This window comes from Psittacula echo (assembly GCF_963264785.1).
Source record: "Psittacula echo genome assembly, chromosome: 3".
Taxonomy (NCBI): domain Eukaryota; kingdom Metazoa; phylum Chordata; class Aves; order Psittaciformes; family Psittacidae; genus Psittacula; species Psittacula echo.
The window spans coordinates 46,312,137-46,338,581 of NC_137736.1; the positions used below are offsets into that span (position 1 = coordinate 46,312,137).

General features: G+C 37.8%; 1 protein-coding gene across 4 annotated transcripts in view; it reads left to right on the top strand.

The window, feature by feature from the left end:
* Positions 1-26,445, top strand: part of SH3KBP1 (SH3 domain containing kinase binding protein 1) — a 151,875-nt gene that overhangs the window by 52,917 nt on the left and 72,513 nt on the right. For 2 of the 4 annotated variants that reach the window (XM_080612499.1, XM_080612501.1), the window contains exons 4-5: positions 5,105-5,179; positions 15,358-15,554. In XM_080612499.1, the coding sequence (XP_080468625.1) occupies positions 5,105-5,179; positions 15,358-15,554 (272 nt within the window). The remainder of the gene's footprint in view (positions 1-5,104; positions 5,180-15,357; positions 15,555-26,445) is intronic. The other 2 variants (XM_080612500.1, XM_080612502.1) reach the window with 1 other exon arrangement.

Here is a 26,445-nt window from a genome sequence, read left to right on the forward strand (position 1 = left end):
ATTTTTTTTTTCTTTAGATGTGGAAACTGAGCAAAGTAACCAAACATCTACATAGTGGCTGTGCTTATTTAAATGAGGGATTAAAGTGCCATGCCTTCTATAATGACTCCAGTAGATTTAAGGATTCATAATTATTGGTGTGGGACATGCGGCACTTTTTCCCTCCAGGTGCTGAGCATGTTACTATTACCTCCGTCACTCACTGCCCCAGCAGTCAAAGGGAAAAAGGCCAGAACTGGGACATGGACTTTGTTCTCTCACTTACAGTGTGCCAGTACTGCTGCAGGTGAAAAGCATGTTTGGTAACTAAGTTTGCAATAGTATGAGCATGGTAGTGGGTTGTCATATTTATAACTTTCCTTGGAGAATAACCTGAACCAAAAGTATGCTTTTATATAAACTGGACACTTGTCTTTATGTTTTTTCTGTTCTTCAAACAGATATTCTATTTCTTAATCTGCAGTCAGTTCTTTAGTGGAAAGAAAAAAAGTCAATTGTATTTCCATATTTCAGGCGAATTCCACCATATCTGCCAAGGTCTTCCTGTTTTCAGCACTGCTATGTAGCACTGCTACAATGCTATTCATTGCTGTGCAGTAGTATTCTGAATCTCTGAACAAGAAAAAGTGAAAGGACTCCTGAGGTCTTTGTAAGCTTATTTCAGCTGAAATGTACCAAAGCCTTTATAGCTCACTCTGTCAGTAAGAGGTAGAAAGTTATAATACTTCTTTTTCTTCCTTTTTCTCCATATTTCCATTTAAAGCAAATCTGTCATCTTTATTCCATCTCACAGAAATAAGATCCTAAAAAACCTGACTTCTGCAATAATGAAAAAATTTTATATTGTTTTAGTAATGGAGTACCTATTCATGTGTAGTGGCACTGGTGACCTAGTCTTGTGGTCAGTGCTGGTAAAGATATTTACAGGTGACATTCCTTCAGACTGGTATGAAAATATTTTTAAGGAAGTTGACAATTTTAGCATGACAGGGAAAAAGAAAGGGCATTAAGTGATGTTACACGTTTCAGTGAAATTGCAAACTGCTTTCTATAACCTGTATATGCTATCATGTATTTTGTTTATTATAAACACAGCGAATCTTGGATGAACTAATTATATAGATGTAGATTCAGCTCTGGATTCTGTAGTGTTTTGTACTTTATAAATGAACAAGGTAAGTGATACTGTTCAGGATGGAATACCCCAATTTTATTGTAGGAATGAATGAATATTTCTTCCCTAGGTAATTTGGTAATATTTACTTTATAATAAACATCCTAAAAGTATCTTTTAATAAAACCACACAATTGAGTGTGTGAAAGCAGCCACAAAGCACTACCTTGTTTAGTTGACATCCATAAAGGCACATGCTTAGTTCAAACTCAGTTTTGTGTGCTGGTTCTGACCGTCAGTGGAACACCAAAGCTGTGATAACTTGTATTGAGAAAATATCGGTTACACAGATACTGGTTTTGTCTCTTTAACTAAATTGAAGGTAATTATATAAGAAAGATTGTTTTTCTTTTTTCTCATATGAAATTCAGCTCTTTGGAGGTGCTTTGTGGCTAGCCAAGATGATGTGTTATTAGAAGCTATTTTTAAAATATCAAAATACCTATAAAACATATGAACACTGTAAGCCTCCTCACAGAGAGACAGAGATGCAAAGAATGTTGAGATTCTCATGTGGGGTTTAATGCTTTATTTTTATTTTTATTTTTCTTCAAGTAAAACCATGAATTTAAGAACTGCATTCCCTTAGCAGAATTATGGGAAATATGCCCTTTCTGTATGTTTTATGTAATTATTACAGGTGTTACTCCAACACATGAGGCTTTATAAGGCTCTATTCAGGTACACTGACTATATGGATTTGAGAATAAAGAGACTGCAAGAATTTCAGCAAGTTTATACAATTGACTAGGAAAGATAATCTTATTCCAAGTAGCTGCACTTAGTCTTAAAACACAGAAAATAAAAACCATTTAAGTAGATCCTGGAAGATTTGGACATCAGGCTAGCATTACTGTTTAAATGCTTTGGGAAATATCTCAAAAGGGTATTTACATTAATGCCTCCAGATCAACTCCTTCCTCTGTGGATGTCAAGACATGACAGCACTTCAAATCTGAAATAACTCATTTTTGTTTCTCTGGAAACAAAATATGTTTAAATATTTCTGTATCACAGGATTTTTTTGTAAGGGAGAAACGTGGTGTACAAATGTTAGATTATTAAGTTAGCACTCAGGTATGAGGGGCTGTACCTGCACATTGAAACTTAGGCAGTCTCTGAGGTTCTACACAACTTCTAGAGAGGCCTAGAGAGGGTTGAAGTATGGCTCTGCAATCATGAGCATCAACCTTGAATTCTTCAGCCCAGCCTGTAAAATGGATAAGGTAATACTCTGCAGGTTTACTGTGCAACTTGGGAAAGTAGCACAGGATCTTTGGGGAAGGGCACTGAGCAAACACAAGAGTATTTTTTCATTAAGAGTTAAATTTAATGCTTTGGTTAAACGTAGTTATATTTAATCTTTCAATCACATTTTACTGACCCTCTCTAAAGAGAGCCTTTTTGCAGGGGCAAATGTAATTTTTGTTGAACTCAAAGTGGAAGAACTACAGAAGAGAAAAATGGTATCTTTTGACTTTTTATGAATAAGGTTGATAAAAATGCATATTTTTCTGTCCTTCTGTTATGACCTACACAGGCCCAAAAGGGAGCAAGGTGCTGTCTGATTTGATTGGGTTTGTTGTGTCTATGTATCTTTCATGGCAGATCAGAGTAAATGCCCCAAAGGTATTTTTTTCTTGCCATGCACTGCCATAGTGTAATCTCAGAAGTTTTGTCAGAACAAAAAGCCCCTTTCTTGAAAATGTTTGGGGCTAGTTTTGATGGTGCCTAAGTATTTCTGAATATTGACAGTGGGACTTAGCCCTTAACTTTTAAGGATTGGGAACCTATGCTTCTCAGATGGTGGGTGCTCAACAGATTGGAAAGTGAGACCTTTAGAAGATCAAAAGATTGTGGGTTTGGGGCTTTGTTTGTTTGTTTTTAAAGTATTTGTCCTAGGTGTAAGGTGACTGCCAAGTTTTTTGTCTTCAAAGGCACATTTCAGAATGTAAGTAAGGACAGGATCAGATACCCTTAGAGTAAGCAACAGTTCTTTGTTCTTTAAAGCATCCTCTTAAATTAAAACATTGCTTTTCTTTGACCTAGTGTTACAACATGTTCATGAAGTATACATTATAATTTTATTACCCTATTGAATGGATGCATAAATTATAAGATTATTTTCTAGATTTCTCAGATATATTTTAGTTTTAAGAGTATTTTACTGCCACATCCTGTTACTACAGCCTGTCAAGAAGCAAAGAGTTGTCATGTAGTCAAATAAACCATATGAGAGAAATCACAAGTTAATATTAAAGAGGTGATTTCAAAAGCATTTTAGTATGTTCATGGCAATGTCATGACAGCATTTAAAGATGGCCTTTTATATCTTGGTGCTCTTTTACGTGTCTGTTTAGGAAATGGTGGGCCATATGGTACGTATCAACTATTTTTAGAACCTGTTAGTGGTGACCACAGAGAAGTCATGACTGCTGGAGTTAGAACTGATGGTAGACTCATCAGCTAATGGTTTAGTCAGGCAACCTCCTGTATTTTGAGTTCTTAAAGCTTCAGATGTCCATTAATGTCTCTCTCGCTCTCCTTAATGTCATGAACCTTGATACATCTTTCTCTGAGCTATATCTTAATTGTGTTTGACCGCTTTAAAGCATTTTTTAGTGGTATTTTGTAAAAACAAGGGTGGAGAAATGGATCTGTGACTTTTTACTTCCTCATTCTATAAAAATAAGGCAAGGAAAAACTTTGGTTATTAATTCAACTGCAAGAACAAAGAAACAGCTTTTTACGACACACAAATGAGTGTATCGTAATTTTTTTATTTTTGTTTTTTTTTGTTTTCTGAAAGTCCAACAGAATGATACGCAGGGGAAAAAGGTACACATTTGGTACCAAAATGGGTGGTATCCGTGTTGGGACAATTCATATGTACTGGCTATTTTGTTATAAAATTTTACTGAAGACATTAATTTTTATTATGGTATACATAGGTGAGATTGGCAACAAGCTGACATTGGCATATTCTTGGGCTTGCCTGGGTACCTGAAGTTTAAAAAAAACCAAATCCAATACACAAAACACTTCAGCTGCTCATGCCTTTACCTTCACTTGAATTGCATATCATAGATGTTAGAGCATGAGTTACCTTGCTATCAGAGAAAAAAACCTAAGAAGTTAATGGTCTTGATAATAAAAATGGTATCTTAAAGATTTGAGGTGGGAAGTACATTTTGTTTGGTTTTTTTTCTTTTTTTTGTTTGGATGTTTTCTTTTTCAATTTACTATTTTGGTTTTGTTAAGGTGTACCAAGTCAAACACCTGATTAAGCTATTGGCTGAAAAACTGATTTATTCAGGTTTTAGTGTCCTATCCTTTAAGTAAGTATTGTTTAAGACCAGTTTCCCTGTCCAAAACACTTCTAATAAGTCATCTTGGAAAGATGGAGTCTTTCTGATGCTCACAGGATCCTCGTGTATTAAAGAAATGTGAGTATTTCATTGCCCTGCTTAGATGTCAGCTGTGCTTGTTCAAGTGCACTACATCTGCATCAGGAGTGTTGAGTTGCTGTGGGTACATCATTGCAGCAATAATTCTTTTTCAGGCTTCTCCTGCACTCTGTAAGGAGTCTGAGTAAGACAATTTCATTTGCAAGTCTCAGAACCTGATGGACAACAGACAAAACCTAAGAAAAATGCATTCTGTTGGACATTGCATAAAACAGCTTTAGCAAAATCATGAGATTCTTTTATCTGACATACATGTAGTAAGAATATTTTAACTTCATGTACAATCAGATATTTTTGTCAATGTTCTCGTTGTTTTGCTAATGAGGCTTTAAAAATGTTAGTGACTGAAAATACAGATTAAAACCTCTTCCTTTCCCTTCTTTTTGCCATCATTCGATCTCTTCACCCCCACCCTGCCCCTTCTCTTTTTTTTTTTGTCTTTCCTTCTCTTGCTTGCTGTCAGGAAAATCTGCCTTTCAAGGGACAATTCTGTACAGAGTGGCACCGGCAAAGATTGACAGCTACAGACGTTATAACAGTGAGTGTTTCAAAATCAACAAGCAATGGCTTTAGTCCTCTGTACTTGTTTGATTTATTTACACTTGTAAAAAAATGTGCCACAGCTACTCACTTATGGCTACTCTACATGCATATATCTGTCTGTAAGCTAAAGTCAGTTTGCTGCTGATGAACTGCCTTAATGCAATGAGAATGCACCCATTCCTTCTGTGCATGTGTATGTTATATGTCCATATAATATAAGTGTGTAAGCCCGCAATTAATTATGAATTAAGTTGATGTTTGGATCTCAGCTATGGATTGACATTAAGACCATCTAGTCCCATCATTTTTGCCATCTGAAACATGAAGACTGTAGATTAAAAGCCACAAATCTTTGAATTTAAAGTCCTTCTGCTCTAAAAATAAAGACACCATTGCAGTTGCTGAATTCATAAAATATGCTTCACTTTGCTTAAAGAACATTGTGGGTATTGTTTTGTTAGGGGTGGTTTGGTTGAGGTTATTTTGGTGGTTTTGTTTAGTTTTGTGTTGTTTTGTTGGGTTTTTGTTTTGGTTTTAATTTACTGCATGCTCTTCATTTGGCATTCTGATTTTGACAGCTATTACTCACAGCATTTTGGCTGATAACATTTTTTCTGCCAAGGAGGGAAAAAGTTACAAAGCTACTTTCATTTCATGGTCAGGTTTTTGCCTTTTGCAGTTTGGAAGCAGAGAACATGCTGCTTTTCGCATGCTTTTACTACCGTGTTAATACAGAAGTAGACAGGATGGTTGTGTAAGTTGAAAGACAGACAAAGCAAGGAAGACAGAAATCTGTCTTACCACCTGCTTCCTCATTGAGAAATGTAGCAGAAAGAGATCCTACTGAGTCATATTCAGTGTGACTAAATACAAAGCGTTCAGTCCTGTCCTCCGGTGAACAGGATGTTGTGCTAACTTTGGCATCTGCTTTCATCCCAGACAGCTTTCTCCTGAGAAGATCCAAGCTGTGCTGCCCTTCTTCCTCCTTTCTGGGTGGGCATGTTTGCTGTCCTACCTCTGAGGACTTCTGTCTTATGCATGTTCACAGCAAAGGATGAAGCAGTTGAAGTAGTAGTTTTTATTCTGATACTTGCAATTACACCTTCTTTTAAAAGAAAAAAAACAAACCTCACACTGATTTTTAAAATGAAAATCTGTGTGAATGTGTGCAGCTCTGAGTATTTCCTCACTGAGAATTATCTCTCAGATTCTTCTCTTTTCTGCAGCTCTTCTCAAGCTTCCAACCAAGCTCTTGCTCTGCCTGGAGCAGACCATGTGACTGGTGGTCTTCACATTTTTCTGCTGCTTCTCCCCTTACAGACTTCATGACTGCTTACGCATCACTCAAATTCCATGCTTCTTGCAGAGTTCCTGGACCATCATGTCCTCAAATCCACCTAATCCGATAGGCGTAATAAGTATTTATGAAGTAAATCTCCAGAATGCTTGACTTCTGGCTTCAGGATCTAGCTTCAAATCAGATGTAAGGTCTGCCCTTGGAACCTTTAATTTCACATTAATCTTGCTGGGCAGTGTTGCCCTAACATTACTTTTAAAAATTTTCCAGGAACCTGGTCTCCATGTCCAGCCCATTTTTCATTAAGAGTTAAATGGCTTTTTCCCCTTTTCTCAAGTCATTTTGGGTGAGCCTAAGTGAAGTCAGGAAGAATTATGTTACCTTTAGGCTGTGCTAGAGCTCTGCATTTAGTTCTCCTTGTTAATAATACTGGCATGTGGTTGTGCCATGTCACAGAAAATAGATTTTATCAAACTAATTTCATAGAGTACAGGATTGGATGGGTACCTACCTGTATGCTTGATAACAAGCTGCAAGAAAACAGCTTAATTCACAGTAGATAGTTGCACGTTTCTCTGAGCAAACCACCCATCTATACTTTTTTTTTAAAGCTGACAAATGCTGTCTTGATTAATACTATTTCCCTTGGCATTTGGTTGAGATTTGCATGTTTTTTCATGCTGCAAAGGTATTTTGCTTTCTATGTAAAACTGCATCTCAGAAGGCTACATGTCCAGCTACATTTGTGGCTTATTTGTTGCTTACTGGGTTGGAACTAGGACTGAACTGGGCGGTACGCAAAATCAGATCACCCGGGAAAGTTTTAAATAAAATGAAGGTTGGTATTGTTGATACTATCAGAGATGTTATCTTCTAAACTAACATACAAAAAAGTGGGTTCGTTATTCTTCCTGTTCCATCTATTGGCAGCTGACTTCCTGCATCCTCATGTTCTTCCCAGGCAGGCCTACTAAAGGTGTGGCCAGCTACTTCCATTTCATATCTGATCTGTAGTCCTTATTTTTAGACAAATAACCATGTGCTTAGGACTCCAATGAAAATAATTTGGAGACATTCTACTGAATTGTTTTTGTATAGGGATGTCTCTTGAGAACAACCCACAGCTACTCTGATTTCAGCTTTCTGGTTTCTCTATAAATCAAGCTCAAGTCAGTTCATAGCTTTAGATTAGTTATGCTCAAAGAGTGCTTGGATTCACCTGTATCACATTGCATGTAGCATTGCTCAATTTTTGTAGCAAGCTTAGAGCTTTTACCTTACAAACATATGCTTAGTGCTAAATAATTTTGTTTTGAAAGCCATTTTCAACTGCTGTGTTTAAAAGACATTCTCTTACTTAACCAAGGCCTGTAATAGCTAAATGCTGTTGAATTAGTGTAGCTGCTTCTAGAGATACCTTCCACTGAAATATGCAAGACTGTCTCCTGCATAAACACTCAGCCTTGCCTTCATACACTGACATGGCTTTTTCGGTCATTAGGTCTGCCAGGCTCCGCTCAGTGATAATTTCAACTCCTCTGGCATTCTGCTCATCCACCTGCTGTCAAAAAATCTTTGCTACTGCATATGCTGTGGCAAACAACTAGTTACTTGTCGTTTATTGATCACAGCCTTCTCTTTTCTCATCCTGCAACTTTCCTGTACCTCCACAAAAAAAGTGCTTCTTGGATTTCTAATATTTTTATTTTTACTGGTTTAATCTCTCTTTCTTCCTCCACTTTCTTCAAAGATGCTATAACTGAGGATCAGGGCATGTAAAATGCTTGATTTGACAAATTTTGCCTCTCCTTATATGTGGATCCACAATGCTGTCAGTAATAGATATTAGATATAATGGAAGAAGATGAGACAGGATCGTTGAAACAGAAATATTCGTGAGTAACCTTGTGTCTTGTACTGTTTCACCACCTTTTTTTTTTTCTTTTTTTTTTTTTTACCCTCTCCCTAATCCTTGAGGAACTATGGCTGGGCAGAGTTCCAAGAAATCAATATGGTTGATGTATTTATGACATTACTAACCTCATTTAAGAATGACTGAATGTGAGTGAAATGAAGTGAGAAACCCAAATGTTTAACAGTTCTGAAGAGGGGACAGTTGCTATTTTTTTATTTCACCTGAACTTCATATAACTTGCTTACAAAGAAGAACATCTATTAAATACACAGCTGCTACAATGAAAAATAACATTTGAGAAAGAACAATGCTAAAATTAGGTGAGGGGAATTTTTATGATTAAAATAAGCATCCTGTTTTCTGAAGAACAGATGTACAAATGGCAAGGGGTTGAGGGTGGTGGGTGGAAGAATTACATTGAGTGGGGTGAAACACGTTAAATCATTCCATTGATTTGGACTCCAGTTACCAAGTGGTTTTCTGTGAGTCTCACCAAAGACCTGTTTTATGTGAGTAGCAAGTAAAGAACCCTTTTGGTTGCTTACTCATCCTTTCATGTGTAGTAATCTGTTCCTGTACTTGGTGAGAACAAGGGTGGTGAAAAAAGAGTTCCAAAATGAAGATGACCATGGTACAGTTGTAGAGCTCCTGAATGAATGTTTGTTTCTATTTGCTCTCACAGTATTCGGGGAAATGGCTGGGGATAAGGTGAAGCCACCAATTTCAGTATTGATGGCTCTGTGTTCATGCTGTAGGGGATGCTTGTGCTGTGTTGCCCTTCATGCATGCTGCTGTGTGGTGCTGGATACTGCTCCCCTTTTCCCTGCATGATTTCTTGTGCATACGTAAAAATCTTGGTGCTGTTTCTTATGTGGCAAAAACTGTTGTGCTAAGTAAAACGAACATGTTGAAAGGAAATGACAAAATGTTTAGATTACATGGTTACATTTCTTCAAGGAATATAACTGAGAATAACAAATAATGACTAATATTGAAATAGTCTGCTTCAGCCATTTGTACATGTATAACCACTCTTGGTAAAGAAGCATAAATTTGTTTTCTGAAAGCATGAATTTATTAACCTTTAAACTATGAAGAATCAGCATGGCTTTGTTCTGCAGTAATATTTAAAATCAAACTTCCTTTTCTGGTTTTGATTTTTTTTATGACACTATGGAATGTTGCTGGGGATGGCTTCAACAAAATACAGGATTTTGGTAAAAAGCAAGCCCAAGATAAACACTTGATAGGCTATGGGTATTTGTTTTGTCTTCACCAGTATGTGAGGAAAAGGCAAAAGGACAGTTCCTGTCTCATCTACTGCAATTACTATGTCTAATTTCACCTTCTTTGTCATTCAGATCAGTCATTCTGGTGTTCCATGCTGTCATTCTCTAAATAGAAGAAGGACATATTTCCCTTGCTTCCCTTGTGGAAAACATAAGGAAAGGCAAAAAGACTTTCCTTAAAAGGAAAAAGTCCCAATAAGCTTCATTTACACAGTTCTTTGCTCTATTTAACAGTTGACAGTGTTTCTCTCTGGCTGCCGGACCAAATAAAGAGGTCCTTTGCACTGTCTCAGGTGTGCATCTCTGAACAGCCGACCTTTACATCACTTAAGCCTGAGAAATGCTTAGAGGGCCAGAGCCTCATTTGCTTATACATTGTCAGAGTGGTACGTCTTTTGCCCAGTGCCATAAATTGCCTGCAGACAGAATAATCTAGAATAAAGAACAAAAATCAAATTACTAAATAACAGCTCAAAATAGAAAGCTCTGTAAACCTCACAATGTATTGCCTGTTTTTCCTGCCATTTTAAGCTCTTTAGAAACAATTTATTTCCTGCTTTGAATGGAGTTAATTTTATCACAACTGTTTATTTTTGTTTCAACAGCTTTAGTTTACACAGCTCTTTATCATCCCTAAATATCTTTCTGATTTAGAATCTTGATTTGATGCCAGTGCAGCTCTGGGCTGTTGATGAATTAAGTCTGATGTTGCGGGTCTCTTTCTAATCCCTGTTTGAGCTAATCTGTTTCGGTACATTTCAGAATGTTGCTCTCAAAAGACCTGTAACTGGCATAGCAGGAGCGTGGTGTGTTTGAAATGTCTCGAGAAAACTAATCTCTGTTATATACCTATAGAGGAAAAAACTGTGTGTGAAGTGTGAAATTCCTTCAGACAGTGTGGTGAGCATTTATCTTCATGAATACTAAATTAGCTTGCTTTTCTAAGGAGCATGAAGCAACTGGGCATCTTAGAGCTCTGTTTTAAAATAGCTGTGTGTCAGTAGTCCCATATCTTGTCCCAGCCAAAAGTTGGGAATGGTCAGCTCCTGGGAATTTTAGTTTCTTCTTCCTTATGCTGCCCTTGTTCAGACTTCAAGGAGCTTACTATAAAAGTGCAACCAATGCTCAGATTTGAGCTCTACCTTGTGGTGCTATAGATAATTCAGCAGCAATAAATCTAGGTGAAGAATGATGCCTTTGATAATAGAGCCGGAAATGGAAAATGGTACTTCCGAAAGAAATTTTAAGAATCTGAAAAATTTTTGTACTATTGTGACTGGTGCGATAGCGGGCATGTTAGTGAGCACCTGGTTGATGTTATGTTCTTAGCTTGTCAGCTTTCCAAATGCTGACAGACTGATTCTAGAAAAGTTGATGTTAAAAAAAAAACCAAACCAAACAACAAAACCAAGGCCTGACTACTGTAGCTTTTATCCTATCCTGCCTATATTTGAAGTATTAAATAACTAGACTTAAAATAAAAGCAAGATGTGCTCAGTGCTTCTGAGAATAGCGGTTTGCTGAGCTGCAAACCTTACCTTAGAGCTCATGTTCATGGATCTGCCACAGCTGTTTCAGACTATGTGGGTGTATTGGGCAGCAGCAGCACATCACTGTGTCAACTGAAACACTTTTCAGGTTTTAATGCCCATTTAGCAACCTGACCTCCCTGCTAACTGTAGGTTTTCTTGAAGAAAATTTCATGTTTAAAATTCATAATCTGACAGTCTGAGTCACTCAGGTTCCTACCTAGTTCTCAGCTGTATCCTTGGGCTTTTAGGGAAACTATCCAACCAGCTGTGTTCTCCTATTAAGGTGTTTGCAGTATTGGCAAAAAAAAGCCATGAAAAGCTGAAGGGGGGTTAAAAAAAAAAAAAAAAAAAAAAAAAAAAAAAAAAGAAGGGTGTTGGAAGAGAGACATTTTTCTGACTTCAGCTGTCAGCCATCACTTCCTTGTGTAGGCAGGCCTAGAGACTGTTTCGTTCTGCATTAGTGTTTCTTAATCTTAATACAGATCTTAATTCTATCTAATTTGTTCTTAGTTTCCACTGCATATAGTCCTCCTCTTCTGTCACCTTTGCTTCTTGCCCTCAGCCATGAAATGATAAGAGCAGGGGCAGACTAGGTCTTGGAAAGCTAGAGCTTTTACTTACCTATTTAAGTCCAGAGGGCTCCTCAGTTTGTGTCAGTCGAAAAGTAATAAATTATGTCATTTTCCCAGTTGATAGGAAGAATTCTTTTAAGTTTGAAAGGGCTTTGTAAGGCTGGCCTCTGTATCCAGCCACTAAAAAGCAGTTTAATTTGGACAGGCATCACTTCAGTCCATTCTGTCCTAATTAAAAAGTAATTAAAAAAAAAAAAAAAAAGAAAAAGCAGCAGTTATTTCCTATGTTGCTTTCATTATGAGGGTTGTGTACTGAGACTAAGCTTTGTGGCAGCATAGAGACAAATTACTTTTGGATTATATCAAGCACAGATGAGTGATGCTAGGGAAATCTGTTGTAAGCCTGAGGTCGGGTTTCTGGTACAAGGTGTGATGTCTCATCACAGAAGAATGGTCAATAAAAGATGAAGATGCAATAATGAAAAACGAGTGATGACCCAGAAACAAAAGCTTAATTATTACTGAAGCCGCTTGAGGTTTCTGAGCTCCTTTCATGAAGGCTTCAAAGATCTGGAAGTCCATGTGAGAACTCATAAGTAATTCCCACAATTACTTCCATCCACTAGCCAAGGTCTAGGTCCTCTTCTCTCACAATTAGTGATGCAGAAAATCTTATTTTAATTCCTTGTTTTAAAGATAGCTTTTCTGTTCATTTCATGGAGAGGCTAAGAGCAGTCATGGACTCTTATCAGTAGAAATCCAGTTACTTGTGGAGAAAGGTTTCTGCACTGCTTTTTCGCTCCATCACAGAGTAGTTCGAGGAGATTTTGGCAAGGATGAAAGAAGGAACCTTTGCCAGAGGGTAATTTTCCCATCCCATATCAAGATCTTTTGTTCAGCAAAGACACAATGGTAACTGTGATTTGGGTTTGAGGTGTGTTTGTTTTAAACTGAGAAATGTTATTAGTAAGTCCATGTAGTTGATTGGTGACCATTCTCTGTGCATTTAGAAGTAGTAAATAAAATAGGTTCTAACGTCTGTCTTGGCCAGGGCCCTAGTAACTGATATTTTGCAAAGCTGGGGAGGATCCAGTTTTGTAGAACTTGCAGCTTCTGTTACTGCCTAAGTCCCAACAAGGTGTAGGAATAAGAAAGAGGCAGTGCCTTTGCTGTGTTGCCTGAAAAGATTTATACCTTCTTGGCTTACTTTATTTACTTTGAGTGCCTCTGCACTGTGGAATGGCTTCGCTACAGTTAATCACTCTCCTGCTGCCATCCACAGCACAGATGAGGATTGTACTGAATGCTTGAATTTCCTGATTATTGTTTTCATGAGGTCTGGAAAAGAAGCAGCACACAGAATTTACTTCACTGGTGGTAGGAATACTACCGTTCTAACTACCATAATAAACAGGTGAAACCATATTTGAAGTTTCTTCTCATGGCCCTTCTTCGAAAAATAAAAAGGCCAAGTAAAGAGATCAAGACCACTGTATATGTTACTTATGTTCAATAGGTAGATGTGGCAGCCACTGAGGAGGCCAGAGAGTGTAATCATTTTCCTTAGTCTTTAGTCGTTTTTTTGTTTCTAATTGGGAACTTTCTCTAATTCCAATCTTATACTCCTTTCATGTTTCAGATACAGAAGATCTCAGAGCAGCAGATAATGACTTTTCTGCTTAACAGTTTTGCCAAATATCCTGGCTTGGTACATAATTCCTGATTTCATTTCCTAGCAACACCCTGGTGTTGAAACCAATTTAACAGATGAGCCCTTTGCATCCTACATCTTGAAGTTGTGCCTGTAGGCCTTAGGATTTACATTGGTTTCTGTGGTTCGTTGAAGAAGCTTAAAATAGCCCTTGAAGAAGCTGCTGTGTTTTACTGGGTAGTCGTGTTTCTAAACAGTTAATTGCCAGGAAGACAAGAAGTCCCCCCCTGAACAAGTCGCTGCTTACAAGCATGGCAGAAAGTTTTTGGATGGAAACTGTTAAAACCAAAGGTATCACTTGAGTCAAGGAGGCAAAAGCAAAGGACTCAACTGTTAATATTAAAATTCTATCCATAAAGATTTTCATCAATTTCAAAATACTTTTTCTTCAGTTTAATTGCTCTGTTTGGTTTTGACGGGTTGTTCTACTGTAGGCTGGAAATTATGTTCAGATGCTTTCAGCTCAGGAACAGTTTCATTCTGTTTCTGTTGCTACATCAGAATTTTACTTCAGAGAATTGTAAAAACTGAGGCATTATGAAGATTTTATCAAACTTCCCACATGCTCCTTAAGTTGCAGTTCTTCTGTAGGGATCCAGCAGACTTTGTCCATCTTAGTATCATTTCTTTTGTCAGAAATACAATAACATTAGTTTGTTTAAAATCAGTAACATTACTTTGTTTAACAAAGGAACAAGACAAAGAGATTTGTATACAATCTATCTCTACTTGATTTTAAGTGTCTAGATTTTAGATAAGAATTGTCTATGGTAGCAGCCTTTTCTGATGAAAGTTCATTGCTATAATTTTGTGGATCTGATATAAAAATAATTCAGAAGATAAGCTGATTTGAGATTTTTCTTTCTTTGACTTGTAAGATTCACAAATGCTTATGAGGGCAATGTGAGGATTTGAATTTGCTATTACTAGGTAGAATTAGTGCTGTAGTAACAGCAATTGCTGTGGGTTTCCTGGAAACATAATTAAGTCAATATGTAACCTAGGAAAGAAAATTTAAATGAACTGAGGGTCTGTTTCAGTTGAAACAAACTTCAGTCGGTCACTTTTGCTGCCAGTGACTGTTTGGCCTAATTCTGCACCATTCTGTAAGATGGCTGAAGCATCACCATATTACATACGTGACCTCTGCTATTCAAACAGCAGATATTTTCAGATAAGTGCAGATAAATTTTCCTATTCACTGAAAGAAGTAATGCAAATCAGAATGTCAGTTTTGATTTATTATATTCCTAATGGATAGCGTGCATGGGTGCTTATGGGGCTGTCTATGCTGCAGAGAGATTTAATTTTCAGCAGGGAACACATTATGCAGCTTATTTGATTGCAAATTTCTTTGAACAGCTTTCAGCTTTATATTTCTCAGGTAGGTAATGTAGCTTTAGATACTAATTCCATAATTGGCTTGATATGAGTCACAGATTTAAGGTACAGTGCGCCTGGTCTGATTGCTTGTTAGCTTGAAGTGGCTTTATACAATAGCTGCTCTACAACTGAACTTAACTCTTTCATTTATTCAGTTCTCTTCCAAATAATTTTTGTCTGAGGAAGAAGGATTTTCTTGGTACTCAAGGAATGGCCATGAAGTTTTGATGCTGGAGGATGCATGTTTTGTGGATTGGTGTAAGTTCTAAGTGGTACACCAATGGGGTGAAATTAAGTTATTTTTTAAACTCAAAAATGAGCACATGGCACAGAGAGCATCTTCTCTACCTGTTTCTTCTGCTTTTGTTTTCCTTTATAGGGGATGGTGGGAGGGAGAATCTTCCAGTCACAATCCGTTTTGAAAATAATGAGCTTCACACCTAAGATTCCTTCTTTCATCCCTCCATTTCATAGGCCTAAAAGATGCTGCGGGCTCTGAGAGTGATGGTGGTGACTCTAGCAGCACAAAATCAGAAGGAGCCAATGGAGGCACAACAATCCAACCCAAAAAGGTCAAGGGTGTTGGCTTTGGAGATATCTTCAAAGACAAACCTATAAAGCTACGACCAAGGTCAATAGAAGTTGAAAATGACTTTCTCCCAGTAGATAAGGTACGTGTCATTTCTTAATTTTCTCTTAGTGTTTTAGTTTTCATCCTGAAGTTTCAAATCTTGCACTGGCCAAAACTTGAAGCTTTATGGTCATGATTTCCTAATCTTTCTGTGGGCAAGATTCTGCTTTTTTTGTAACCTTGCCATATGCCAGAAAGTGAATTCCAATGAGGTTAACTGCCTGCAAGAACTGTCACTTTGCTTGGAGATTTACTCCTCTCTTCGTATCTCCATCTGTTTAATTGGCCTTTTTTTCCTTAGAAAATACTACTTTAGAGAACAAGACTGGAGAGGCTTTTCAGGTTTTCAGTCACCCATGTTATGGTAAAAAAAAAAATAAATTGGTAATTCTCATCTAAACTAAGAGGGAGATACTGTCACTGTGCTTAAAGAAAAAAAAAAAGCAGCTTTGGCAAATACCAAAATACCTCATCTTAGTACTGGACTTGTTGATTTAAAGGATGCTTTCAAAATTACCTAGCTTTGTTTAAAGGGGTTAGTAAAAGATAAAGTATATTTTTTCTGGATTTGTTCTACGTGACATAAGAAGAAAGTCTTGAGATTAACAGCTGGGGAAAAGAATAACATTCTGCCAAGTTGAAGCAGACCATCTCTGTTCTTTGCTCCAAAGGCTCCAAAACCTATCATTAAGTATGTTAGAAATAGAGACTAGAAAACCAAATGAGATGTTTCTAATAAACAGGAGGAGGTAAACTTTAAAAAGAAAAAAAAGGGGGATTGATCACTCTAAGGTATGTTCATTAGGGAAACAAACAGAAAAGTGTATTGTTTCCTAATGAAGTAACAACTAAAGAAAAATGCGTAAAATCCTTCCTTTAAGTGAACAGTTAGATTTGCATAGGGCTACTGATACACTGGGAAGCGTTAGGAGGCTTCTTCAACCTGGAGTTCTGCTAAGGGCATTGTTATGTAATGCATTTTCTTTGGCTCCACAGTGATTTTAAGGCACTTCTTGGCAGCTGCTCCCTGGTGTGGCAGCTTCTTGCCTTTTGAGTTGCATTTGTACAGTTGTCTGTAGAACCAGGCACTACAGGAATTACGTATTTTGGCCCACATGGCTTTTGCTTTTTAACCGAGATCATTTCAGTGACCTGGCACAGCACCTTCGTGCTCATCCACCCTGAATCTTGGTAGAAAAGGAGGGGGGGAGATCCTGTAGGGGCATGGTGGGAACTTCTTAAGTTAGTTATGTTGAGGGACATTTGCTTAATATCTTGCAGGAGATCACAATTCGCATTCTCTAGAAGGAAGATAGTGAAAAGCTGTGATAATCTAATAAAGGAAAAACCTAGATTGTATTACTCCTTGACCATTACTGACTTCTTCAAAACCTGCATGGTACCCTGCTTGCCTCTTGTTTCTGAGTGGGCTTATTAACTCACATATGGAGCTTTGTTACTGTGCAGGGACAGGAGCATCTGAGCTGTATTCCAGTGCCGCCTCATCAAAGAAGCCCCCTCCAGGATACAAAACAGGGACAGGTCAGGCCTTGGTCGTGTTCACTGTTAGATAACGAACCTTCCTCCTGCCAAATTCAGGGAATGGGGTACAGAATGGTGAAGTTAGCTTTGCATGGAGCTGTCATGGTGTGTTTCTGCAGCATAGTTTATTTGTGACCCTCACAACCTGCCAGTATTAAGGTGAGATTGGGCTTTAGGGAAGTTTTATAAGTATGATAAAAAAGAATTTTACCAGAACGTGAACTTGTTTAATAAATGGGTTATTTTTATTTTTTTTTAACACCATTTCAGAGGATGTTTGGTTTTACAATTTGATGGTTACCTGCGATCTTGTACTTACAAGTCTTTCTTTGCAAGTCATGTGTAAGGAAAATTGCTCTGTATATGGGAAGCACCTGATAGCAGGCAGACTTAAACTCATGCATGGCTGTGCTTAAACTTCTTTTTATAATTGGTGTGTAACATAAGTGTTCACTTGTAAGGTGATGTATATGTAGGCACTGCCCAGAATTCAAGCATTGCATGAAATTCAGTTCTCTCGAGTCTGATAGAGGAAAATTACAATTTACAAATTAGAAGTCCCTTCCACATGAAGGATTTCTTGTGTCTGCAAGTTTACTATAACTGTATCTATCGCTACAGTAGTGTTTGTAAATGGGAGCTAATTAAAATAAACTGCATATCCCTTGAACTCTGGAGTCCCTTGTTTCAATATGAAGCGCTTGCAAAGTGCTGATAAAGTGGCCTTCATTCCGTGATGGGAACTCCTACTCCACTTTATAATAATGGCAAGTCTAAACTTTGTTTTTCACTAAGAACAAAATATTTGTGCAGTGTAAGTCAATAGTTTTGCTACTCAGCCAAAAATTGAATACAGAATTTTCAAAAAACTTCTAGAATTTTCTGTCTTACCCATGGACTATGTCTTCAGATTTTTCTGAAGTTGACATGGTTGCTAGTAAATAATGGCTTCATTTTTGTAAACAAAATTCATTATTTGTGTTTCCAGTATGGAGATAACTAAAGGGAACACTTCTTTGCTGTTGTTGCTTTTTTCCTGTCTAGGGTCAGAATGGTTAACCTTTGAGCAGTGCCGTTCAGAGGCTTTCAGCACTGTGGTCTTTTCCTGTTCACAGCACCAAGACATGATTCATTGACACAACATTCATTTACAATGGCAAAACATTAATGTTCCCAGATACTTCTCTCCTGCCTGCAAGAAATTCTTCCCTCATCATTGCCATGTTCCCATTTAATGCTGTCTGAGAGTGAGAGAATCCTGCATTAACTTTGCTGTTCCAAGCAAGGTCATATTTAGTTTGAGAGCTCTGTATACTGGATCAGAAGTGTTGCAGTATATTACGCAGAATGCCAAACGGGTACAGATTTTTCTCAATTAGTTTTTAAAAGGATCTTTGCCCTGGTGTGTGCCTTTCTCCTTTTCAAGTAGCCTCAGTTTTTCAGTAGCTTGTAATCTTTTGAAGAGGCACAATTCTTTCTGAATTTTGGAGACCCTAAAACTTGCTTCTTCTTCATACAGTTATTGATGAAACATTTTATATATTACTCTAATAATTCTGTGGCCTTTTTGATTTAAAATATTTTCTAACAACTATTGTTTTTGTAAAGCATCAATAAATCACTGTGACGATTTTATAATGTGGGATTATTTATAAGAAGATAATTAATGTGGAAAATGTCAGTCCCATTTACAGAAGAATCAACAGGGTCTCACTTTGTGTACTAACGTGTTTTCAATTTTATGAATCAGAAGTTTAGATTGTATTTCACGCAAAGGTGATACGAATTATTTGGGTGTTAAGTTAAGAAGGCTTTTACACAAATATTGACAGGAGTATGAGGGCAGAAAGGATTGATGCCGGTTGAGCAGAAGCAGGTGCCATTAGCTCTCCTGTAAATCACCACGCAGTTTGATGTGCTAGATTGTTGATTGTTAGACCGGTGGAGGATATAGCGGCCCTTGTATTCTAAGGTGATCAATAAACTCTCTAACTAAAGACAAAGCTGAGGAATTGTGTGAAACCCCATTGGTTTTATTGGCATGCAGAAGTCATTGCTTCGCTGTTCTTTCTTCTAAAAATCACAGAAGCATATTATCCTAGGGAAATTAATGATGCAGTTGCAGTAGTTTAATATGAGCAGTGCCATTAGAGCTGTGTTTTGTTAAAAAAATAGGAGAAACAAATACACTCTGTAGTCCTTTTCTTTGCCTGTCTGCATTGATCAATCAACCACTGGCCATGTGTAACTAGAATCAGATTCGTGAGGCTTGGCTCTGTCAAGTTCCCATTAATGATAGGTGTAAGTGATCTAATTTGCAATGCTGCACATGACTGAAGACATAGCTTGCTGACAGATGAATTTTTAGAAGAAAACAGTATGTGTATAGATGTGTTGTCTCTCCTGAGAAAATTCAGTGTAACACTGTTTAAAGTAGCACAAGTTTTATGGTCAAATAGAAATGCCTGTTTCACATGTCCTCCTGCTCATGCAGCTTCAAGACATTTAAAAAGGTGTTTATGCTTATTTCTTTTTTACTTCTTCATTTTGTAGTAGCTTATCTAAAACCTCTGTTTCTAGGCTGGACTTCCTTCCAATATGATCTGTATATGCTTCCACTGTTTTAACAAGTGATCACTTTTTCCTCTCCTGTATCTAAAAATAAACCTCAAAAAATAAAGGAAAATTAATTCAACTCATACATTCCTTCTGAGTTAACTCTATGGGGTTGGTCCCTGAATTGAGGCTTCAGCCGGAAATGCTAACAACCATAATTGGTGAATATAAAATAAAATAGTCTTGAAAAGCCATTTTTATCTTTCTGAAGACTGCCCTTACTTCGGAAGAGACTATTGTATTTTGTACATTTTCAATTTGAGGTATTATTTGTAGTTTTCTTCAGGCAAGACTTTCATAGTTGGCTAGCAGGGGTGAATCTGAGCAGAGCTACATTTCATTAACAGCCTTTGATGAGGTCACATTAGTGTTTGCCAGAACTTAATGAAAATTATATACTCAACCATCAAACTGGGGAATATTGCAGCCATTGTAATGATTTAATATAAAGGGGGGGAGGCTCATTGCTCTAGATCCAGCAATATGTAAGGTCTAGGTAACTGGTGTTTAGGGATCCTTCTCACTGCAAAACATTGATTTTATACAGAAAAATTTATTTCTGTATATATTTTGTATGCATGGGAGAAGAAATGGAGAAGAAATAATGGAAGTAGACACAAGAGCTATAGAGGCTAGAAGCTCATGTCAATTATTAAGTCTACCTGTCCTTTGTAATAAGATAGAAATCTGTAAACTCTGAGTGCCCACAAGGTCTGAGTTTCTATTTTAAGCTGGTGAGCTAGGGACCCAGAAACCATGGTAAATGTGTTGTGCTGACAGTCACATCTTTGCTACACCTGTTCTGTCAGTTCCTGCCTGGTTGCTTGTAGAAAACAATTTTCCCCCTGAATTTTCAATTGTCATTTAAAAAGAAATTTTTGAGAGATGGAAGTTGGAGGCTTCTTCTGGCTAATGATGTGCCCAAGCTCTGCCAGCACTGCCCAGCGGCACCCATGGTGCATGGCCAGCACTGGGTAGGGGGGCTCCACGCATCAGTCTGTGCTTGCCTCTATGTTTCCTGGCTCACTGCTACTCTTTTCCTCTGATGCCTTTGGAGGTGCTTGCTGCTATAACAGAACTGTTGGAGCCACTGTTCAGAATACTGAGATAACGAAAAAATGGATGTGAGCAAAACCACCTGGCACTGAATACAAACACTACTAAAAATGCCTGCCACAGCAGAGATCATGCGATATTTCAAGTGTGTTTAGCCCTTTGCACTTGAAAGCACACATTTCTGGCATTCATTTATTCAGAGACAGCCATCAGTGATGGCAGCAGCAGTCGTGGCAAGCATCAGTGTGTCAGATTCTATGTAGGAACAGGGGGAAGCACTCTGCTGTTCAAGCAGCATTTGTGTTTTGTTTTGAAGGTGCTATCTGTCAGAGTCTGGCATCCCTGCCCTCACCATTTATTCTAGTGCCATCTTGTGAGAAAAGCTACAGAGGAAGAAGGACCCTGACCCCCTCTGCAGTTGATGTGACAGCAAAGCTGCCTGCAGTGGGGGCTTGCTCCTTCACTGGTTTAACTTTCCATTCGTTGAGTGGGTAAGCAGGATTTATGTGGTTTTTTCATTATACAAAAAAAAAAGCACATGTTTGCAAATGGTGACTGATGCATATGAGGCAGTGTAGACATTATAAATAAATTCTTTGGAAGATTGTTACCCTTTCTGGAGTAGCTAATTCACAGGAACAAGATGGGAGGGTAGTGGAAATATAGTGAGGTTATGAAATGAGAGACAACTGAAAAGCAGCATGCTCCTTTTGGGGTGGCTGACTCAAAAGTAGGACTTGGTACCAAGGGAATGGAGCGGGAAATGCAAAATTAAGCTTAAAGAGAGGAACAAATTCAATAACCTTGGCTAGAAATCAGTCTCTGCTGAGTCACTTAACTGCACTACATGAGCGAAGAGCAAGGCCTGATATCCTGTATACTTCCTGCCCTTCCCTGCTATGCTATTAGATATCTGTGCTTTCATGTTTTCTCAGTTTGGTTTGTAAAATGTTCAAGCCGCCTGAACAGAGTTGTCCAGGTATTGGTGACATGGTTCAGCTTTCACATCAGTGTGCATTAGCAGTTTTTGGTGAAGGAGGTTACCACACAGTGGTTTGTGCTGCTCATGGCATTTTTTTAGGCTTTTATTTTTAATAAATGTCCATGCCGCAAGACTTTCATGGAATCATAGAATGGTTTGGGTTGGAAGGGACCTTAAAGACCATCTAGTTCCAACCTCACCTTCCACTAGACCAGGTTGCTCAAACCCACATCCAGCCTGGCCTTGAACACTGCCAGGTATGGGGCATCCAAGCCTCTCCAGTCAGCCTGTTCCAATGTCTCACCACCCTCACTGTAAAGAATTTCTTCCTAATGTCTAATCTAAATCTCCCCTTGTCCTATCCCTGGGTGCCCTTGTAAAAAATTCCCCTCCAGATTTCTTGTAGGCCCCCTTTAGGTACTGGAAGCTGCTTTAAGGTTTTCCCTGAGCCTTCCCTTCTCCAGGCTGAACCAGCCCAACTCTTTCAATCTGTCTTCAAAGGACAGGGGCTCCAGCCCTCTGATCATCTTTGTAGCTGTCCTCTGGACTCACTCAAGTAGGTCCATGTCACTCTTGTGTTGGAGACCCCAAATATCTGCATATTGTTGGTCTCTAGAAAATATTTGTCCTTGTGAAAGAAATATATCAAGCACGTGCATGAAAACATTTTCAACTTATGTTCCTGATTTGAGCTGCTTGAAGAACATCTAAAAATAGAAGCAGAGTAATGTAAAAAGTATTTTTAGTACCAGGAATTACTCCTTAAAGCAATGTGGAAAATCTGGTTGGTTCTCCTGGGGCAGAGCACTGGGCTTTTGCCAGAATGGGTTCTCCTGGAGGAGTGCTCTCTGGAAGGGAATACTCCTGGGTTTTCAGTCATGGTTTTCATTAGGAAATCTTGGGATGCTTCAGTCTGAAAAGCAGGTGTAGGTTTAAGCTAAGGCAATTTTATTTCATAATAGGGAGACAATAAAAGTGTCCATGTTGAGTTGCTCTGGATCAGCTTATGATCAGTAGCTTGCTAATCATAGCACATCTCTGAATTTCAGTTGACTCTATACCAGTACCAAAACTTATACCCAAACAAGCATTTTAAAAGAATGGTTAAAAAACCTCAAATGCTGTGCTTTAATAGTTTAACATAAAGCTGATTTTCTGAGTTCCAGAGTAGTTGATGGAGGCATAAACTGAATTTCTAGGAAAGATTTGTCTCCTACTTCAACATCTCTACAGAGAAAACGCTTCAGAAAGTTAGAGTATTGACATGCGAGATAGCTTTTTTTTTCCATATGATAAGCTTCAAGAGTAGTGGTTCCCAAATTAAATTGATACAGTATGTCTAATAATAGCAATAAAATCTAGCTAAATAAAATATAATTGGTACAAATTGATATAAAACATTTAAATTAATGTGATCAAGGCTTTGGGAATAAACAGTTTTATAAACTGTTCTTAGTGTTTCTTTTTTCTTACTCCACTTGGATTTTGTTGGATAATGTAACTGATTTTCAGTTGCTGCATCTGAGTTGTTAGTTTTTTTAACTTTGAAAATTTTATAAAAATTCTAATGAAATGACATTTTATATTCTTAGCACAGATGAACTTTGAAAATTAAAAGAACAAATACAGTTCTACAAAAAAAACACAACTTTGGAAACTACATAAATAACTTTTAAAAAATTGATGAATGTAAACCAAAATGAGTATGACGTGCAAAGTAAAATTTATACACTCATCTTTTGCTGTCTGTTTAGGTTCATTAGTTTGTGGACTTTTTCCTTTTTAAAATTTTCCCTAGTTGAGGACTATTTTTAAAAAGTCATGCCTGATTGTAATACTTCTATATACTCATGAATTGCTACAGATTATTCTTTTTTTTTAAAACAAATACCAGGGATTGTGTGTTTTCTCTAACTGAAACTAATGGCATATTGTATTATAACTTTAAAATAATTTCTGATTGGTAAACAGAATTCTTCAGGAAGGAGATTGCAGTCTCAGTAGGCCGTGAGACACTGTTCTGAATCACTCCTGAACCTGTTCTGCAGCATGGCACAGGGACAAGGAGTGTTGCTTGCAAGGGATATAGCCTTTTCTGTGAGCCATCATCTCTTGCTGATTTCCATTCTTTAAAAGTATCTGGGTATATTTTTCTGGAGATTGTACTTGCAGTGATAGTCCTACTCAGATCAGTTTTGATTTGCCTTCAGTATAAGGCCGAAAGGGAGCTCACAGATATCTAATCCAAGCCTCTTAACTGGATTAGGACCAAATATATACAAATAATCCTCAGGTGGTGGGTGGTTTTTAAAAAAGCATCCAGTAAAGAAAGTTGTGTATCCTCCCTATGTTCTCATATTTCACTGTTGCAGCAGAAAATTTATTTTAATACCCTGGCTCTGCAAAATAACTTTTTTCTTGTTTATTTTATTTTTGGTAGGAACCACGTTGAACAATTTATTGTCCTCCCCTTTAAAATCTACATGCGAAGTTTATCATGTCCTTCCTTACACTGGTTCTTAAAACCAGACAGGACCAACTGTTTGTTTATTTTACCTTTTAATGTATGTGTTTAGAGGCTTTTTTCTTGTCCCATAATTGCGTTGGCATTCCTATGAGAATGCCTCTGTAGAGAATGAGCTGCGCGTGTACTGGGAGTGTGTTGAGTGCACATAAGTATGTCCACAGTAGATGTGTTTGTGTGTAAATGCTTACTGAATAGTATATAAGGTCAAATGGGAGTGAGAATGTATAGTACCTTGTGGCTTGCTTAAATATAAATCTTTAATTTCTTCCCCATTATCTGAGATGCCCATGGTGTGTTTCCCTCCCCTGCCCTTTTTCAGTCATTTTAAAGTTGAATGTTTATGAGGAGGCAGTATTAAGAATTTATAAAGAGTTTCATGGAAGAGAGCATTCATCTTAATGGTGTTCAGTTTCTTTGATCATCCTTCTTTAAAAAGAAAATCTGAAACAAAAGCATAAATGGCATGACATTTTGGCTTTTTTTAATTTTTATTAGCAGACAGACCAATGCACTCAGAATTTGTCAAAAGCTCATTTTCCTATAATTTTTATGCCTGGGCTGTTCACAAAAAATCTGTACATCCTCAGTCACATTGCCTTTCATAGCTGCTGGTCTCAAGAAGCCAGGAGAGATTAGGCTGGCTTGGGAAGGGAGAGGAAACTCCACACTGCGAGTGAGCAGAGGTAGGAAAAGCTCCAGATTTCCTGTGAAATAAACAAATGGAACCTTTGTTTCCCAGGGATGGCCTGGAACGTGAGTCAGTGTCAGGGCTGGGCTCCTGCTCTCGTTGAGCTGAGCTCATTGCAAGGAAGGGGCAGGACTCCAGGGCTCGTCTTGGACACTTTGAGCTGCTGGAAGGCAGCTTGGCTTCGCAATGGCAGAGGAGGTATTTCTTTTACAATTAGCTGGGGTTTTTTGTTGTGGCTGTTTGAAACTGTATTGTAACATGTATTCTGCAGAGTGCAGGATTCAACTGCAGGGTTCTTTGGTTCTTCTGCACACTTTGTAGACACTGGGTAGGTAAAAAGAGAAGAAGGAGAGTGCTGGGGGTCCTGAAGTCCATTTCTGCTGTAGAGGACTGTGTTAGAATGGGGGTTACTTTTGTGTGAAAGCATATTCTGTCCTGGCTGTGTTTAGCTTTTTTTCCTTTCAGACTGTTTGGCCATTAAACTTGCACAGATGTTATTTCTATATGATTTTATTTCTAATTTCTTATTCCAAAGAATACTATAACTTTGCAGTTAAGCAAGACTAGTTGTACAGTATTTAGGATGTGTTGCTCTTTCAAATGTTTGCTTAATAAACAAAAATTCACACACCACACCCCCCTCCTTTTTTTCCTTCCCAAAATGCATAAATAAAACTGCACTTCTCTTTTTGGCAGAAAAAAGAGGAGGAGCTTTACTAGTTCCTCTTTTGTGTGAAGTGACATGTGGATTCTTTTGTATAAATGAGGAAAATTGATACAAATGGGTTTTGGAGAAAATTGTAGTAGGATAGTAAAATCTAAGTAGATATTATCATTTCCTTCAAGAAAAAGCAAGGAAAACTGGAGTCAACTGATACTTGTAAAATTTTATAGAGAGCTGAATGGAGAGATACCAAGTAAACTGTTTAATGTTTTGGAGATACTTCAGGGTCTTTTAGTAGAAAAATATAAACTTCTTTCAACTCTGTCTTTTCACAGCAAAAGTCAGTAAGATGTGTGAAGAAATGAATCTACAAATTTTCTTAGTTGCTTTTTCTCTTAAAATGTGCCATGTGTCTTTCTATTTTTCTGCCTTAAAAAAAAGGAAAGAAAAAAGGAAGGAAGAAAAGAAAGAGGATCATAGACCAGCCAGGCAGTCAGTGGGATAAAAACCTCTGTAGGCCAATTTCTAAGATGCCTGATTGACTCCTTGTTATTTGTGTTTTTATGGAAGGTCAGTGGCATTTCTTATTTCTAAAATAGTTCTTAAATACTAGGGACATGAGCATATATTATTACAGTTAGTTGACTAAGTGTGTTGTAAAAACTTCCCAATAAAATCCAAGGAGCAGGGAGAGCAGACTCAGCTCCTGGGGAGGAAGTCCTGATGCAACAGCAACAGGTACCCAAGTAGGGGCTCCTGATGACAGCTTTCTGTTGGGCACTGGGCTATTAGCCACACACTGGCCACGCAGAGAGCAGTAGACCTCCATTTGTACAGTTGACAGTGTCCTTTGCAG